The sequence below is a fragment of the Anomaloglossus baeobatrachus genome, chromosome 5 (genome assembly GCF_048569485.1).
Source record: "Anomaloglossus baeobatrachus isolate aAnoBae1 chromosome 5, aAnoBae1.hap1, whole genome shotgun sequence".
NCBI lineage: Eukaryota > Metazoa > Chordata > Amphibia > Anura > Aromobatidae > Anomaloglossus > Anomaloglossus baeobatrachus.
Genome location: NC_134357.1, coordinates 22,357,685 through 22,377,855, shown reverse-complemented (window position 1 = coordinate 22,377,855; position 20,171 = coordinate 22,357,685). Strand labels below are relative to the sequence as shown.

The 20,171-nt window shown below is 40.4% G+C and overlaps 1 protein-coding gene across 1 annotated transcript in view; it reads left to right on the top strand.

Annotated features, from left to right (window-relative positions):
• Positions 1-2,476: 2,476 nt before the first annotated feature.
• LOC142313214 (transient receptor potential cation channel subfamily V member 6-like) overlaps positions 2,477-20,171 on the top strand; it is a 61,768-nt gene continuing 44,073 nt past the window's right edge. Inside the window, exons 1-10 of the mRNA XM_075352196.1 lie at positions 2,477-2,637; positions 8,886-8,981; positions 9,746-9,843; positions 11,530-11,652; positions 12,838-12,978; positions 15,256-15,354; positions 15,437-15,609; positions 17,360-17,506; positions 17,726-17,938; positions 18,112-18,198. Of these exons, the coding sequence (XP_075208311.1) occupies positions 8,899-8,981; positions 9,746-9,843; positions 11,530-11,652; positions 12,838-12,978; positions 15,256-15,354; positions 15,437-15,609; positions 17,360-17,506; positions 17,726-17,938; positions 18,112-18,198 (1,164 nt within the window). The 5' untranslated portion in view covers positions 2,477-2,637; positions 8,886-8,898. The remainder of the gene's footprint in view (positions 2,638-8,885; positions 8,982-9,745; positions 9,844-11,529; positions 11,653-12,837; positions 12,979-15,255; positions 15,355-15,436; positions 15,610-17,359; positions 17,507-17,725; positions 17,939-18,111; positions 18,199-20,171) is intronic.

Genomic DNA, 20,171 nt, shown 5'->3' with positions numbered 1-20,171 from the left:
TTAAAAATGAACTTGTTCTTCTACTTTATTAAGGCCTTTATTGTGTAACTCTTTAATACATTCATCTCATTTCCTTTTTCTCTATGAAAGCCGAATGCTATAAGATTATAATACTGCCCTATGTACAAGAATATGCCTATTATAATACTGCCCCTATATACAAGAATATAACTACTATAATACTGCCTCCTATGTACAAGAATATAACTACTATAATACTGCTCCTATGTACAAGAATATGCCTATTATAATACTGCCCCTATATACAAGAATATAACTACTATAATACTGCCTCCTATGTACAAGAATATAACTACTATAATACTGCCCCTATGTACAAGAATATGCCTATTATAATACTGCCCCTATATACAAGAATATAACTACTATAATACTGCCTCCTATGTACAAGAATATAACTACTATAATACTGCTCCTATGTACAAGAATATGCCTATTATAATACTGCCCCTATATACAAGAATAACTACTATAATACTGCCCTATGTACAAGAATATGCCTATTATAATACTGCCCCTATATACAAGAATAACTACTATAATACTGCCCTATGTACAAGAATATGCCTATTATAATACTGCCCCTATATACAAGAATAACTACTATAATACTGCCCTATGTACAAGAATATACCTACTATAATACTGCCCCTATGTACAAGAATATACCTACTATAATACTGCCCCTATGTACAAGAATATACCTACTATAATACTGCCCCCTATATACAAGAATATAACTACTATAATACTGCTCCTATGTACAAGAATATACTATAATACTGCCCCTATGTACAAGAATATAACTACTATAATACTGCTCCTATGTACAAGAATATACTATAATACTGCTCCTATGTACAAGAATATAACTACTATAATACTGCCCCTATGTACAAGAATATAACTACTATAAAACTGCCCTCTATGTACAAGAATATAACGGCTATAATGCTGCCCCCTATGTACAAGAATATAACTACTATAATACTGCTCCTATGTACACGAATATAACTACTATAATACTGCCCCTATGTACAAGAATATAACTACTATAATACTGCTCCTATGTAGAAGAATATAACTTCTATAATACTGCCCCTATGTACAAGAATATAACCACTATAATACTGCCCCTATGTACAAGAATATAACTACTATAATACTGCTCCTATATACAAGAATATAACTACTATAATACTGCTCCTATGTACAAGAATATAACTACTATAATACTGCCCCTATGTACAAGAATATACTATAATACTGCCCCTATGTACAAGAATATAACTACTATAATACTGCTCCTATGTACAAGAATATAACTACTATAAAACCGCCCTCTATGTACAAGAATATAACTACTATAATACTGCCCCCTATGTACAAGAATATAACTACTATAATACTGCTCCTATGTACACGAATATAACTACTATAATACTGCCCCTATGTACAAGAATATAACTGCTATAATACTGCCCTCTATGTACAAGAATATAACTGCTATAATACTGCCCTCTATGTACAAGAATATAACTGCTATAATGCTGCCCCCTATGTACAAGAATATAATGCCCTCCGTGTGCCGTGTTTATGGCACACGTGTGTTCTCCGTGTGCTATCCGTGATAACACATGGAGAACGAGAACTTTCTGCTCACCTGTCCCTGGCGTTGCTGTCCGTGGTGCTGATCTACGGTTTCTGGTCCTGCCGACTCAACGCTGCTGCTGCCGCCGGCCCGCGGTGGAGTGAATATTCATGAGCATAATGAGCGGAGTCGGAAGCAAGTGACAGCAGCGCTGGAGAAGGTGATTATAGAAATTCTTTTTATTTCACAGGCACGTGTGTTTTCTCCAGTGCGTGTCACATGGATCACATTCGTGTGGTGCGTGTGCAGTCATGTGACACCCGTGATGCCGGAGAAAAATTGACATGTCTACGTGTGGGGCACACATATGCCCCACACGGACACACGGTCCATGGCAAAACACGCACATGAGCGCAGACCCATTGATTTTAATGGGTCTACGTGTGCCCGTGTCTCCGGACCAAACACGTACCGGAGACACGGACATGTGAAGGAGGCCTAAGGGTGGATCTGCAGTGTCCGGCAATGGTCAATAAACCATTGATGGAGCTGTGCGGTTAAGCTTCATAGCTGCTAGCATCCGGGTGCCGACACCGGGTGTCAGTCCCCCACCAATCCCAATAATAAGTCGTCAATATAAAGATAGTGGTACAGCTCTGTAGGTCTCTGACCACTTTTAGTCTAGATCAATGAGTTTATGTTGTATGTGTATTTGGAACAGTGTGTCATGTTCTGAGCGTGACCCAAGTTCCCGAACAGGTCTCACCACATTCCTCTACAGGATCTAGATAATCAACACTTCCCCCTCCCCTATCCCATCTCGAAAAATCATCATCTGCCAAGACAGAAGTAAGTCTGATTCTAGAAGACGCGGAGGTCGGATGACTGTCACCACATGGCGCAGAAGGACCCAAAGTAGCAATGTCTGCACCAAATCTGCACTCTATGGCTCGCTTGGCATTGCAAACTAAAGACAAAGCTGATGGAAAAGCAAACGGCATGTGAGGTCAGTCAAGAAATGAGAGGTGAGTAGCAGAATTAATTCCAGAATTAAAGGAATTAAATTATATCATCAATTGTGGTCAGAATTTTGTGCAAATGATGATTTACCACCATACCAATTCTGAATAAATAACTCAGGACCATTGAATATAAAAATATATACTTTTTGCTTTTCCATTTTATAAATATTAGAAATGCTAAATTATATATTTCTAAAATTTATATATTATCAATGTATCACAATTTTTTTGAAATTAAAGAATATTTATAACTATTCAGTCGTCCTGTACACCTCATTAATAATCGAAAATAAACCCAAAAGCAATTTAAAATGTATTTCATATAAATATTTTAAAAAAATATAATGGTAATAATTAAAAATAATGAAAGCCAAAAACAATTAATTTAAAATGTATTTCATATAGATATTTAAAAAATATAACAGTAATAAATGAAAATAATGAAAGCCAAAAACAATTAATTTAAAATATATTTCATATAGATATTAAAAAAATATATAATATTAATAATTAAAATAATGAAAGCCAAAAACAATTAATTTAAAATGTATTTCATATAGATATTTAAATAATATAACAGTAATAAATGAAAATAATGAAAGCCAAAAACAATTAATTTAAAATATATTTCATATAGATATTAAAAAAAATATAATATTAATAATTAAAAATAATGAAAGCCAAAAACAATTAATTTAAAATATATTTCATATAGATATTAAAAAAATATATAATATTAATAATTAAAATAATGAAAGCCAAAAAGAAGTAATTTAAAATGTATTTCATATAGATATTAAAAAAATATAATATTAATAATTAAAAATAATGAAAGCCAAAAACAATTAATTTAAAATATATTTCATATAGATATTAAAAAAATATATAATATTAATAATTAAAATAATGAAAGCCAAAAAGAATTAATTTAAAATGTATTTCATATAGATATTTAAAAAATATAACAGTAATAAATGAAAATAATGAAAGCCAACAACAATTAATTTAAAATATATTTCATATAGATATTAAAAAAATCTATAATATTAATAATTAAAATAATGAAAGCCAAAAAGAATTAATTTAAAATGTATTTCATATAGATATTTAAAAAATATAATATTAATAATTAAAAATAATGAAAGCCAAAAACAATTATTTAAAATATATTTCATATAGATATTAAAAAAATATATAATATTAATAATTAAAATAATGAAAGCTAAAAAGAATTAATTTAAAATGTATTTCATATAGATATTTAAAAAATATAATATTAATAATTAAAAATAATGAAAGCCAAAACCAATTAATCTAAAATATATTTCATTTATATATTTACTAAAGTATAATAGACTTTACTAATTACATTTATGGATTGATATGAATATGTATGGTAATTAAAATCTGTAAACCCAAATTTTGGGCTCAAAAATGAAAAATTACGAATTTGATCAATCCTATTCTGGTTACCATTAACCACTAGACATAATTTGGTCCTGTTGATTATGCTGTACATATATAAATATATATATTTATTTATTTTTATTATTTATTTATATATTATATTTTTTTTTCAAAACTGTCGTACTCCATGAATTATCTAGTGTTTTTTTTTTCAGTCTATGTGGCTGTATGAAGGCTGAATATTTTTGGGGAATAAGTTGCATTTGTCTGTGGAATCATTTTAATCTACATTTAACTTATTACCTAAATTTATTAACTCTTTATTGTAAAAAAAACCCCAGTAATTCTGCTAATTCTTTTTGATGTTTTTACTTTTAAGCTATATATCCACTGCACAAATGAATTGTGACCTTCACGCTGTGGACTATACCAAATACATATAGTTTTATTAGCTTTTTTTATTTCACTCTTGTAGGTAAATAAATACACTGAAAATAAGTCATTTGTATTATGCTGCCATATTCGATCTTTTCGTGGCATGTGACTTGTAGCACTTTTATTGCAATTTTTTGGAAGGTTGAATGAGGAAAATATCAGCAATTTGAATGTTTTTTTGTTTTTTTTAATTAAACACTGTTCACCAGTCAGTAGTAAACATGTAACATCATTCTTTAGGATATGATAATGTAATTACCAAATTTATGTGGTTTATGTTGCTTTTACTACTTTTGCTAAAAGTAAATCACTCCCTGGAAAAAAAAACATCTTTTTCTAAGATTCTTCGCTTTATAAATTATTTCTTCCTTCCAAATGCCGCACATGCCGTAGTCACTCCAGACAGCAGCAGGTGAGGTTAGATTGCTAGCTCTGGTCCCAGCACATAAAGTGGGAGCTCAGCTTCATTTTGCAGTCGGCTTCCGCTGTGAATAGCACGAGCACAACAGCTGCCATCGGGTTGTTCATGACGGTGATTTGTGTTAAAAGTGTTGCATAGTAAATCTCAGGATGTATGTCCACAAGTGATGAGCGAGCACTACCATGCTCAAGTGCTGCGTACGCAGAACAGGCAGATTGGATGGGCTCGACTCGAGTACCAAGTATAATGGAAGTCAATGGGAAACTCGAACATTTTTCCAGAACAATGCATGAGTTTCCCATTGACTTCCATTATTCTAGGTACTCGAGTTGATCCCGTGGGAGCATCAGACCTGCTTGTTCTGAGTGCAGAGTACCTGAGCATGGTAGTGCCCGCTCATCACTAGTTACCAGTACCGAGCACCCGAGCATGGTAGTGCCCGCTCATCACTAGTTACCAGTACTGAGCACCCGAGCATGGTAGTGCCCGCTCATCACTAGTTACCAGTACTGAGCACCTGAGCATGGTAGTGCCCGCTCATCACTAGTTACCAGTACTGAGCACCCGAGCATGGTAGTGCCCGCTCATCACTAGTTACCAGTACTGAGCACCTGAGCATGGTAGTGCCCGCTCATCACTAGTTACGAGTACTGAGCACCTGAGCATGGTAGTGCCCGCTCATCATCACTAGTTACCAGTACTGAGCACCTGAGCATGGTAGTGCCCGCTCATCACTAGTTACCAGTACTGAGCACCTGAGCATGGCAGTGCCCGCTCATCACTAGTTACCAGTACTGAGCACCCGAGCATGGTAGTGCTCACTCATCACTAGTTACAAGTACTGAGCACCCGAGCATGGTAGTGCCCACTCATCACTAGTTACCAGTACTGAGCACCCGAGCATGGTAGTGCCCGCTCATCACTAGTTACCAGTACTGAGCACCCGAGCATGGTAGTGCCCGCTCATCACTAGTTACGAGTACTGAGCACCCGAGCATGGTAGTGCCCGCTCATCACTAGTTACCAGTACTGAGCACCCGAGCATGGTAGTGCCCGCTCATCACTAGTTACCAGTACTGAGCACCCGAGCATGGTAGTGCTCATTCATCACTAGTTACGAGTACTGAGCACACGAGCATGGTAGTGCCCGCTCATCACTAGTTACGAGTACTGAGCACACGAGCATGGTAGTGCCCACTCATCACTAGTTACGAGTACTGAGCACACGAGCATGGTAGTGCCCGCTCATCACTAGTTACCAGTACTGAGCACCTGAGCATGGTAGTGCCCGCTCATCACTAGTTACGAGTACTGAGCACACGAGCATGGTAGTGCCCGCTCATCACTAGTTACCAGTACAGAGCACCCGAGCATGGTAGTGCCCGCTCATCACTAGTTACGAGTACTGAGCACACGAGTGACTCGCCCACCCCAGGGCTATGGGACACCCGGGCCGGACTAGTCCGGGGATCGTCAGTGGTGGCGGGGCCCGACTCCGTGGCCCTGGTGGGTGTCAATTAAATGTGGCTGGTGACTTGGGGTGAATAAAGTTTGTGTTTCGTGACGCCACCTGTGGTTTGCGGCTAATAAGCTGCCGCTGCTGTGTGAAGCCTCCGGAGTGATGATATGGCAGCAATGGTGGTACTGCTCCCCACAGGTGGAGCGGTGCCCCGGGGACACTGTTGGTGCTCGTGAAAGTCTATGGTGTTGTGTGGCTAACACGGTGCAGGGCTGACAGGCAATGAAAGAACCAGGCACAAACAACAGTCTCTTTACCTTCTCCTCTTTTACTTTAAGAACAGTCCAGTCCTGGGAGACCGTCACAGGTGGTGGAGGGAATCCGGTCGGCCTGGAAGTACTTGGGGTGATCTTTTTGGCCAGCTGAGTATGAGGCCTACTCCTGTTCTTTTCTTTACTATTATAGGACCCTGCTTCTCTGGATCTAGCAATGGCCCTCTTTGCTGCTGGGACCTGTGGTACGTCCCTTTCCCTCTGTGGTAGGCTGCGCAGGCCCTCTCTGGTGCTTCTCTGCTGGAGTCCACACCGGGCCCTGATGAAGCAGCTGTACCTTCGGGCTGTTTATGGGCCAGGTGCTTGCAGCTCTCCTGCCCTTCGGATTCGGCTACCAGGGAGGATTTTAAGCCCTGGTGGCCACAGACTCCGATGTCCGAGTCTCTTCTCTGCCTCTCTGCTACTCCTGCTTCCCTGGGCCAAGCTACTCTAGCTCCAGGCCCCAGATCCACAGGACAGCACACTCTGCGTCTGCTTGCTATCACTTCTCTCTACAGACTGACTGCTACTTCCTCCCTCAGGTCAGACTTAAGGAATTCTCCTTGGAATTCCAGGTTCAGAGCTCCCCCTGCTGGCCGGAGGGAGAACTGCGTTGGATGTTAAACTTACTGGCCAATAGACCTCCAGGCTCAGCATTAACCCTTTGGAGGGGCAATGCTGTTGTGGCGACCAGGTCCTGGGGTGCCACACGAGCATGGTAGTGCCCGCTCATCACTAGTTACGAGTACAGAGCACCCGAGCATGGTAGTGCTCACTCATCACTAGTTACGAGTACTGAGCACACGAGTATGGTAGTGCCCGCTCATCACTAGTTACAAGTACTGAGCACACGAGCATGGTAGTGCTCACTCATCACTAGTTACGACTACTGAGCACCCGAGCATGGTAGTGCCCGCTCATCACTAGTTACGAGTACTGAGCACACGAGCATGGAAGTGCTCGCTCATCACTAGTTACGAGTACCGAGCATCCGAGCATGGTAGTGCTCACTCATCACTAGTTACGAGTACTGAGCACCCGAGCATGGTAGTGCTCACTCATCACTAGTTACGAGTACTGAGCACCCGAGCATGGTAGTGCTCGCTCATCACTAGTTACGAGTACCGAGCACCCGAGCATGGTAGTGCTCACTCATCACTAGTTACGAGTACTGAGCACACGAGCATGGTAGTGCCCGCTCATCACTAGTTACTAGTACCGAGCACCCGAGCATGGTAGTGCTCGCTCATCACTAGTTACGAGTACAGAGCACATGAGCATGGTAGTGCTCACTCATCACTAGTTATGAGTACTGAGCACATGAGCATGGTAGTGCCCGCTCATCACTAGTTATGAGTACTGAGCACACGAGCATGGTTGTGCTCACTCATCACTAGTTACGAGTACAGAGCACACGAGCATGGTTGTGCTCACTCATCACTAGTTACAAGTACTGAGCACCCGAGCATGGTAGTGCTCACTCATCACTAGTTACAAGTACTGAGCACCCGAGCATGGTAGTGCTCACTCATCACTAGTTACAAGTACAGAGCACCCGAGCATGGTAGTGCCCGCTCATCACTAGTTACGAGTACTGAGCACCTGAGCATGGTAGTGCCCGCTCATCACTAGTTACGAGTACTGAGCACCCGAGCATGGTAGTGCCCGCTCATCACTAGTTACGAGTACTGAGCACCCGAGCATGGTAGTGCTCGTTCATCACTAGTTACGAGTACAGAGCACCTGAGCATGGTAGTGCCCGCTCATCACTAGTTATGAGTACAGAGCACCTGAGCATGGTAGTGCCCGCTCATCACTAGTTACGAGGACCCAAGCATGGCAGTGCTTGTTCATCACTGATGTTCACAGATTTCATTAGGAAAATATAAGCCAAAAATTCAATATAATACAATACAAATTTTTTTACAAGTTCAACTATATGAAAAAAGTAGTGTAACTGTGAACATGCATTTGCATAGTCTTCAAAAACTTTCAAATATGGTCACTGAATGCAGTTTATGAATTCAGTCTGATTATCATTTTTTACATTATTTAATTTTATTTATTTTTTACTCTAGGAAGCGCAGGGTTTTTTGTTTTGTTTTTTTTTTTTCATATTTTCTCGTTTAAATACTGATTTCTTAAAATGATAAAAACATTGAGGCTTTTCATTTATAATTTATGATTTTTTTTAATTTTTTTTTTTGCAATATTTCAGATATGACAGAAACATGAGAAAGGAATCCAAACATGAACATTACTGCTTAGATATGAAGGAACCGGACATTAACACAGACCTGCGGCAGCAAAGAAGGTATCTTTCAATGAAGGGGTTCAGTGAGCGTCCTGATAGTGCTCGCTGAATGGAAATCCCCCGTACCTTTTATATAAGACACAATGGGGAAGATTTATTATTACTTTCACAAATTCAAACCCCGTCCTCTGATATGGTCATACCACACCAAAAAATATTCCTCTAAGTAACAAGGCCTCAAGGAAGGGAGGCCTAGAGGAGTCAAAATGGCCCAAATATATTAGGTCTCGTCTATCTTTTATTAATTGAAAATTATAGTTGTCATTTGTACCAAAAATGGGTGGCTCAAGGAAGAGTAGGCCTCAGTAATCAAAAATGTCTGTTGCCCATAGCAACCAATCAGAGTTCAGCTTTCATTTTGAAAACAGCACTGGTAAAATGAAAGCTGCGCTGTAATTGGTTGCTATGAGCACTAAAGTTTGGATAAATCTGGCCTGTCGTGTTAATGTGTCTTTTGACTTGGAGCAAATAATTAATGCCACATCTGCCATTTTGATAAATATTAGGGATCTGTGTAATTCATTCATTGATATCATAAATTATCAACTTTAAAATATCTTGACAGTTTAGGACAAATTTGGCCCTTGGATCAGTCGCACTGGGGCCTCGGAAGTGTCTAAGGGTCTCCCCCCCCCCTCGTCATATCAGAAGACACTGGTATTATTAATGGTCCAGGGCCGGTCTGATATATTTTACTGTGGGGTGCAGTTACCCCTCTGTGTGACCCTCTTTACTGCCTTATTTACTATATTTTGCCATTTTAGGATCAAGGAGATGCCGATCCTTGAAGCTGCAAAAATGAATAACGTGGAGCTTCTGAGGGAGATCCTGTCATTAGACAAATGTGATCCCTTCCAGCGAGGCAAGAGATGACGCTTCACATGTACTAATCTATAGATACTACTAATCACTGCCTATAGGAGTGGTGGTCGCACATGCTCACTATCACTCCATTCACTGTCTATAGGAGTGGTGGTTGCACATGCTCACTATCACTCCATTCACTGTCTATAGGAGTGGTGGTTGCACATGCTCACTATCACTCCATTCACTGTCTATAGGAGTGGTGGTTGCACATGCTCACTATCACTCCATTCACTGTCTATAGGAGTGGTGGTCGCACATGCTCACTATCACTCCATTCACTGTCTATAGGAGTGGTGGTTGCACATGCTCACTATCACTCCATTCACTGCCTATAGCAGTGGTTGCACATGCTCACTATCACTCCATTCACTGTCTATAGGAGTGGTGGTCGCACATGCTCACTATCACTCCATTCACTGTCTATAGGAGTGGTGGTTGCACATGCTCACTATCACTCCATTCACTGCCTATAGGAGTGGTTGCACATGCTCACTATCACTCCATTCACTGTCTATAGGAGTGGTGGTCACACATGCTCACTATCACTCCATTCACTGTCTATAGGAGTGGTTGCACATGCTCACTATCACTCCATTCACTGTCTATAGGAGTGGTGGTCACACACGCTCACTATCACTCCATTCACTGTCTATAGGAGTGGTGGTCGCACATGCTCACTATCACTGCATTCACTGTATGTACGAGTGGTGGTCGCACATGCTCACTATCACTCCATTCACTGTATGTAGGAGTGGTGATCGCACATGCTCACTATCACTCCATTCACTGTTTATAGGAGTGGTGGTCACATATGCTCACTATCACTCCATTCACTGTCTATAGGAGTGGTTGCACATGCTCACTATCACTCCATTCACTGTCTATAGGAGTGGTGGTCACACACGCTCACTATCACTCCATTCACTGTCTATAGGAGTGGTGGTCGCACATGCTCACTATCACTGCATTCACTGTATGTACGAGTGGTGGTCGCACATACTCACTATCACTCCATTCACTGTATGTAGGAGTGGTGATCGCACATGCTCACTATCACTCCATTCACTGTCTATAGGAGTGGTGGTCGCACATGTTCACTATCACTCCATTCACTGTCTATAGGAGCGGTGGTCGATCATGCTCACTATCACTCCATTCACTGTCAAAAGGAGCGGTGGACACACATTCTCACTATCACTCCATTCACTGTCTATAGGAGTGGTGGTCACAGATGCTCACTATCTCTCCATTCACTGTCTATAGGAGTGGTGGTCGCACACGCTCACTTTCACTCCATTCACTGTCTAGAGGAGCGGTGGTCGCACATGCTAACTATCACTCCACTCACTGTCTATAGGAGTGGTGGTCGCACATGCTCACTATCACTCCATTCACTGCCTATAGGAGTGGTGGTCGCACATGCTCACTATCACTCCATTCACTGTCTATAGGAGTGGTGGTCGCACATGCTCACTATTACTCCACTCACTGTCTATAGGAGTGGTGGTCGCACATGCTCACTATCACTCCATTCACTGTCTATAGGAGTGGTGCTCGCACATGCTCACTATCATTTCATTCACTGACTATAGGAGTGGTGGTCACACATGCTTACTAAGAACAAAACACACTGGTGGATTACCAAGACTTCACCAAATATCGTTGTCCTTTATTGTGATAGGCGCTATAGGAGAAACAGCCCTGCATATGGCGGCTTTATATGACAACCTGGAAGTGGCAGAAATTCTCCTCACCGAGGCTCCGTACCTGCTGAACCTTCCCATGACTTCTGAGATCTACCAAGGTCTGGGCTTCACAAAATATTCACTATTTCGCTAAGAGGCTGATATACAAGGCAATGAATGTAAATAATATGTGGAGTACAGAATACATTTTTTTAGTCTAATTCCCGTTTCACATAAAACTAACAGATTTATAAATGATGCCATTTAATTGGAATTTGCAGCTTTAATAGATTTGCAAAAAAGAATGTAGTATTGAGAAAATTGACTTATTATTCACACAGGGCTGGATTCTTTATTGCATTTGCACCTTTTTTTTTTAATCTTTTTTTGGTGTTTTGTGCTTGTTTATCATTTGCACTTTATTTTTCTTTTAATTTGCACCATTTTTAAAGTCTATTTTAAATGTGTTCCCTTTGTATTTTCCTTATTGTGGCCAGGGCTTGGGGTTTATAGATAATTTTTGGCTGATTGATTAATTGACTTTTGAAAAACTTTGTTTTTTGCTCAGATGTTTTCCACTTTCCCTATTGAAGTAAATGTATATATGCCTGAATTATTTTTGTGCAAATATTGCAATATTTTGGAGGAACAGGTAAATGTTTGCTCTAAAGAGTTGCAAAAATGTTAGACAAAAATAAAGAGCAATTTTTTTATTTTGTGAAAAATTCATGAACCAATTGCATCAATTTGAATTTGGTTGAAAAAAAAAAAAAAGTCACGGAATATCACAAGACTTAAAAAAATGCAAATTAGGAAATAGACCTCAGATTTTTTTTTTTTTAACACTATAATCCCCCCTTCCCCTAAATAAATCGTTCACAGGGTAACTACATTTAAAAGAATAAAAGATTGATAGAATAACTACCGTAGTAGTTTTTATCTCTGGGGGTCCAGGTCTTAAGAATCCTACTGATTTCTTAAACTTATAGGCAGAAGTCATTAGCTATTTCTCAAAGTAAGAAAACAGAGGTGTACAGATCTACCCAATATATTCCGTCCCTTTCTCCAATGATGAGCAGTCATGGCAGCCATGAACCTATTGACTATACACTGAAATGCAGATATTCACTGTGGACTGTACTAGTGGTCGAGTGATTCCAGATTCAAGACCATAGAGGTGGCTAATGAAAAAAGCAAAAGATTAAAGCCATCTGCACATATCTCACATCCATTGAATTCGCAGTATTTTGAGCTTCCGGTAACATTCTCCTCCTAATCTCCATTGCTTGCTGTCTTTTCTACAGGACAGACAGCTCTTCACATTGCAACTGTCAATCAAAATATGAATTTCATCAAGATGCTCTTACACCGAGGGGCGGATGTGTCTTCTCCAAGAGCCACCGGCAGTTTCTTCACCCAAAAACCCAACAGCCTGTTCTATTTTGGTATAATGATTGTTGTACCCATACTTTAAATAACTCTGCTGGTTTCTTTATAGCTCTGAGAAAAAATGTCCAAGTATCCTCCTGTTTCTTCACTATCTGCACAAAAGATACTCTAATGTGATGCTCATTTCAAATATTACACATAGTGGGATATAGAAATTGTTATGGGCTCACGTGGGAAATGGACAGTTACACATAGGAATGACACAGGAGTAAAGGGTTACTGGTAATATCCTTGTGAAAGTGCAAATATAAACAGGAATAATAGAGATGTAAAAGCAAACTGTTAACTTGCTTGCAGAGATGCAGTTACACAAAGAAATAGCAGATATGCATGAGCAAATTGGTAAATTGCTTGCAGAGATGCAGTTATACACATAAATAGCAGATATGTATAAGCAAACTGGTAACTTGATTGCAGAGATGCAGCAGTTACACACAGAAATAGCAGATTTATAGAAGCAAACTAGTTACTTGTTTTCAGGGATAAGGTTACTCACATAAGTAGCAGATATATATATATATATATATATATATATATATATATATATATATATATATATATATATATATATATATATATATATGTGTATATATGTATGAGCAACCTGGATACTTGCTTGCAGAGATGCAGTTACACACAGAAATAGCAGATATGTATACACAAACTGTTTACTTGCTTACAGGAATGTGGTTACTCACAGGTATAGCAGAATAGCAAATATGGACATCATCAGGATAGCAGAGAGGTTGTTAACATAACTTGACACAGCTGAGCTGTGTTTACAAGTAACAGCTGGCTCCTAGATTGCAGTCAGGAGTAGCTGGGAAGATAACGAATGGAGCCAAGTGGAAGATAAAGTCAATGCTAGGAAAAGCATGTGGTAACAGAGTGCTGAACCTAATGAATACTCAGACAGTGGGTGGCCACCTAAGCTGACCTTTAAAACCTTAGGATGATGAAATCATTAGTGCTTCCTGGCCTGGTACAGACATATAAAGAGGGAGCTGGCTATTGCAGATGGAAGCAAAACCTGGTCCTGGATCTAGGAACAGATAAATAACTATAATCTTCATCAATACAGTTATAGCCATGCATGCCATGGCAAACAAGGTGACTGCTCAGGAGCTTAAACAGGACAAGGATCCAAATCTGTTTGCTCCATCTCTTCCTTATATATTCAAGAACCCTGTTGAGCAATTCGGTATGATTAGAGGAGGGTCATCGTCTCTTGACCAGAGTGGAGAACCAATATTGTCCATTACTTTGGGTCTTCACTGTGTAATAATTTGTTTTGTGATGGTGCCACAGGGAAATGGAGCACCTACTGCTACTATACTCCACCGATTAAAGCTGATCGCCATTTGAGGTGAGAAAGTAGGAGCTGTAATAAAAATGGCCTAACACAAGGGGACTCAAGGGTACATTTCTTCATTTTAGGCTAGGGTTTATGATAAAATAGCATTGTCTACCAGTAGAGATGAGTGAATCCACCCCAAAAATATTAAGGATTTTGTTTGCCTGAATCCAACTGGAAGACACTTTCAGGATTATTTTGAGGGTCAAAAAGTGGTTGACATGAAAAAACAAATCATACTCACCTGTCATAGACCCTCACCTGACTTTTTACACTGGCTATGCCACCACAACTCACCATGTTCCGAGCTGTGTTGTTCTTCATCAATGATGTGCTTTGACCCCTAGAAGAACCAAGGACCTGCAGAGAGGACTGTGATGGCTGGGAGCTGCGGTGGCATAAAGTGTCATATGAGGGTCTAAGACAGGTGAGTATAATATGTTTTTTAGTCTTATTTTTTTTAACTCTTTCTCTTCCCTCTATTTATTGCCCTTTGTGGTTTTAAGAGACCAGTCATTATCATAAATTTCAATTCGAGCACTTTCGATTCAGACCAATTTAGTTAGAATCGAATCGGTGGGAAATTTGCCCAAAACCAATATCTGGAAATTCACTCCTTTCTACCTGTGGGTTGTGGTAAAATCATAGAATATCTGTAGCCACAATGGGCCACAAGTGACCTAATACTCAACACAATAAATATCAACTATATTGTGATTTATCCACTAGTCATGACTCGGGAGAATAATTTTTTGCATGGTAAACCATTGAACGTTTCGATTTTGTCACAATTTTTCTGTGCATTGTAGGTGTTCTTGCATCATCATGAAGCCTTAGATTTCAGAAGACAAGCTCTTTACATAGTTACAGCTTCTGTATATGTAGCATAATTTTATATATCTTGTATTCTTCTCCTTAGGGGAACATATTGTAAGTTTCGCTGCTTGTGTAGGAAACAAAGAAATAGTCAAGTTACTTGTGCAAAATGGGGCAAACCTGCACGCTCAGGACTGCTGGGGTAAGAGTCAAACTCTCCATACCACCTATCCAAGTAGCAAACCTGTGTTGATGTTCTCACTAATGACCAATCCTTCTTGTAGGAAATACCGCCCTTCACATCCTGACCCTTCAGCCTAATAAGCCTATGTTTTGCCAAATGTATGACTTACTCCTCTCACTGGACTTTGAGCCGACTGGCCCTCGTTTGGACCAAGTAATGAATAATCAAGGTCTCACCCCTTTTAAGATGGCTGCAGCTGAAGGAAATGTTGTGGTAAGAGATAGTAGGATGAAAAAAGTGGATAATTATTCTGAAAAACACTATTGATCTGCTTGTAATGGAAATCATAACACGGTGGTGGATCCATTAATTGCCAGATTGTTTCAGAAGAAACTTATTGACCTGCGATAGGATTTGTCAAAGTAGAGTTGTGGTGTCCATAATTTTACAGAGAAGAACAGTTCATCAGATATGACAGAATTTGTGGTGGAGCCTCCTGTGATGCTGGAGAGAGGGAACGCTTGACGTGTGGCACAAGAGGAGGGGTAAACCAGAGAAGATGTAAAAGGAAGACCCTGACGATAGGGAGACCGGCCACCACCTAACACCTATGGCTTATCCCTGAGGTCCCAATCATCCCTAGATGGGTCCTTCCCCCGTGGGCGATCACATGCCTAGGTCCTTACTGACCCTGGACTAGCCCTGACTAATGCGCAGGCCATCAAGACACTACTCTTACTACTAATATAAAGACAACATGAAGGAAGGGGGACAACCAAGGGAGGCAGATGCAACAAAAATGCTAAGGTCTAAGCCACACGGCGAGAAAATCGGTGCGAGTGGAGTGCAATAAAACATCGCATTCCACTCGGACCAATATTAGCCTATGTGTCAGCACCCATGAGTGATTGTTTTCTCAGCCCCAATCGGACCGAGAAAACAATCGCAGCATGATGCGATTGTAATGTGAGACTCTTTTCTTTCGCACCCATTCAAGTGAATGGGGTGAGAGAAAAATTGCACTGCACTCGCGGTACACTGGTGTACCGCGCGTGCAGAGCGAGAATCGCAATAGCCGGCTACGGAGGAGAGAGGGAGAGAAATCCCTCCCTCCCCTCCTTAGTGCCGGCCCACCCCTCCGCAGCGCTGGCCCACCCCTCCTCAATGCCGGCCCACTCCTCCGCAGCGCTGGCCCGCCCCTTCTCAGTGTCGGCCCGCCCCTCCTCAGTGCTGGCCCGCCCCCTGCAGCTGAGGTCCGCTCGCACAGTCGGACCTCAGTCGGAGGGATACTCGCATGACAACTCGACCCCTGCTGTGCTGCCAGCGTGAGCCGAGTGTCATGCGAGCATCACACTAGTGCCCCGTGTGGCCCTGGCCTAACTCTTCTCCACTGGAAAGATAACCACAGCTTCCTCCAGAGCTAGCTCTTCACAGGTCAGCATAGAAAGAACTATAGCCAACATAGGAGAGAGTAAGTAGTAGGTTTATGTAGAGAAAGGGAGTGGCTGCAGCTAAGATAAACATCTACATGTCAATCACAACCGGACAGAAAGGAACCTTAACCCATTCAGCACCAAATGGAATTAAATAAGCTCCTACTCAGGATAAATGATGAGGAGGCACTAAAGAGGATCTGCAATCAACTAAACGCTGTGACCTTCTGATCCCAAATCCCCTGGGGTCACATTAGTCCATAACAGACTCATGATACATCCCAAACAAATGTAAAATTGGACTAATTACTCCTATGTAAGCTTCTGTTAACACTACTTCAGAGGCTTAGTTTAGAGACTGTGTTGGCTTTTTGGGCAGAGGAACAAATAAGTACCTGCTTCTTTTCAAAACAGTGGAAACTACGAAGGAACCTGATTGACCACACTAAGTCAATAGGCTCCTGCTCCCACCGATAGTATCCAATGCACTGAGATCATCAGGGCAACAAAAGTGAACAATGTTATCCCAGCCTTGAGGATATATTTTGGTGAAAACTACCCTATTTGTACTTATTGACTTCTCTCTATAGATGTTCCAGCATCTCCTCAAAAAGGGAGCCCGGACGTTGCGGTCAATGGGTCCAACAACGTACACCCTGTACGACATGACCGAGATTGACTCCTGGGGAACTCCATGTTCTGTTCTCCATCTCATTGCCACCTCTCGTAAGACTGAGGTAACTGCTCTACATAAAAAAATACTTTCTTAGTAAATTTTTATATATATTCTTTGAATGTTAATTTATATTTTTTGACATTTATCCCTTTTAGGGTATTTTTTTTACTTTATTAGTATGATTTTGTAAAATATTCTGTTTGCAATTACTTAAAATGAAGATATTTAGGCATAAGGGTAACTATGTAGAAACTTCTTTTTGGATTTTTTTTGTTTCTAGGCACATCGAATTCTAGACGTGTCTCCTGTAAAGGAGCTTATCGATGAGAAGTGGCGGAGGTTTGGGCGGCCATATTTCTTGCTTCTGGCTGCATTCTATGTTTTATATATGACCTGTGTCTCCCTGTGCTGTGCTAATCGACCTCTTAAGCCTCTAAGAAACCGGTCAACAAATCCTCGGGATATTACCGTCCTCAAACAGATGAACCTTCTGGTGAGAAAGTCTCGACACTCTGAAATTTAAAAGTTTAGAATGTAAACATAAAAAACAAAGAAAGAGAAAACAATCAACAAGGTCCATCAGCAATTAATTCAAGGGAAATAGGCAGAATGGGAAGAAAATATGTAATGTTTTCTTTTCACCAAATTGCACTTTTTTATTTTTAGGAATCTTACAACACACCCATGGATGAGCTAAGATTATTTGGTGAAACTATCTCAGTGATTGGGGCATTGGTGATGTTTCTCTTGGAGGTAATGACATTTTTATTATTTTCTTTGTTGTAAATTCCAGGATTTGTTACACCAGGTTTAGGCATGAAACTCTGTGCCAATTTATTTTCAGAAATATATTTATATATCCTGATACAGAGCTCCAAATCCCCTGCTTAGCAAGAGAGCTGAATTCAGAAATTCCCACTGCCTGCCACCACCACCAGAGGGAGCTTACTGCATACTGTTCTAGGGTTTTCTGATTTTGGAAAACCCTTGTCCCCTTGCTGCAGTTTCATTTAGAAAAATAAAATACAAGAATTGCCAGCACTTCTAATATTATAGTCTGAACTGGTGCAAACTGAACATAGCATACATTATCAAAAATAGCAGTTGCACTCAAATAGAGGGAAGGAGAAAAAGCAAATTGATGTATAGGGTAAACTGGTGTGAAGGTCGTCTGTGTGGGTGCTGTTCTGAAGCTCCCTCTGGTGGCCATGAATAGTAGTGGAGCTGAATCTGAGCTTGTGACTCAGACAGGTGTCGGCGTTAATTGGGAATTGGGGAAGTCCTATTGCAGACAAGTCTGGTCTATATAGGAGAGCTCTTTTTGCCCTGCAGGCACCGGTTATAATTTTATATTCCTCAGTCTCTGTTCAGCTTGGAGCTTTGTCCTTCTCTGTAACCCCGAGCAAGACTTCTGCAGATAAGTGTTCAGTTTTTGCCTTGCTTCCTGGTGTACACCTTAGGGTGTTGTTTTTCCTCGTTTTGCTTTGTATCTGTTTACTTGCAGGTGAAGTTTTGTTTCTATTGTGTTGTGAGCATGGGGGTTTCCCCTGTGCTAGCTCTCCTGCAGGAAAAGGGATTTTATCCCTGTCTATTTTGATTATTTACTGTTTTGTATTTTTGTGTCCTTTTTTTGTATTTTGTTCTCCCATTATTTACAGGAGTACTTGGTATAGTGGGGGTGAGGTCGTATGACCTCCAGGGCCATTTTTACTATTAGGAGTTTGGTATTTTTCTATAGGGATTTTGTACTGACCACAATCCGTTCCTTTCTTTTTCTTTGTATCAAGTTAGTGGGGCTTCGCCTTTGCTAGATCTATTTTTCCTGTCTGAATATTGTGTTTTCCTATATCCCCGTAATCTTTGTATGTGGGGGGCTACCTACTCCTTTGGGACTACTCTGAGGCAAGGTAGATTTCCTCATTTTTTTCTGTGAGGCGTAGCTAGTTTCTCAGGCTGTGACATGGCATATAGGTTTTTAGGAATGCTCCACGGCTACTTCTAGTGTTGTCTGATAGAGGATTATGGTCAGCCCAGGTTTCAACTACTCCTGTTTCTTGGTGTTTTTTCACCAATGGGAATTTCTGTAATCCTTCACGGTTACCGAATCATAACAGTGAACATTGGAATGTGAAAATGCATTACTGCAAAGAAAACATGAAAAAATATTTTTGGTGGAAAAAATGAGTTACTTTGCAAATAAAATTGTATAAGTTTACTTGAGCCCAGTTACCACGCCAAGGTATAACTGTAAACTGGATCCTAATCTAAATTTCTGCCTCTTTTCGTGTCATTCCTGACTTCTTTATAAGGGCTAGAGAAGGAAAAGGAAAATGAATTAATTAGTAATGCAGAGGCATCTATCAGACACCCCCATTACTAACTCCATAAGTAAAAAGAAAAAAACCCACAAAAATAGTTTATTGAACTAAAAACTTCCACACACTTTCCCTCATTTATTACTTTATTTTATAAAAAAAAATCCCACTCTGGTCCGACATAGTCCAGCGAATCCAATGGATAAAGCTTATAGAGCATTATTCTGGCACGCCATAGATTTTCCCTACAGGCAATCCTAGGTCATGCTGCTCAAGCCCCGGCTCCTCTGAAGAGCGGTGACATCAGTAAAGGCCTAGTCACACACAACGACTTACCAGCGATCCCAACAACGATACGACCTGATAAAGATCGCTAGGTTAGTCGCTGGGAGGTCGCTGGAGAGATGTCAC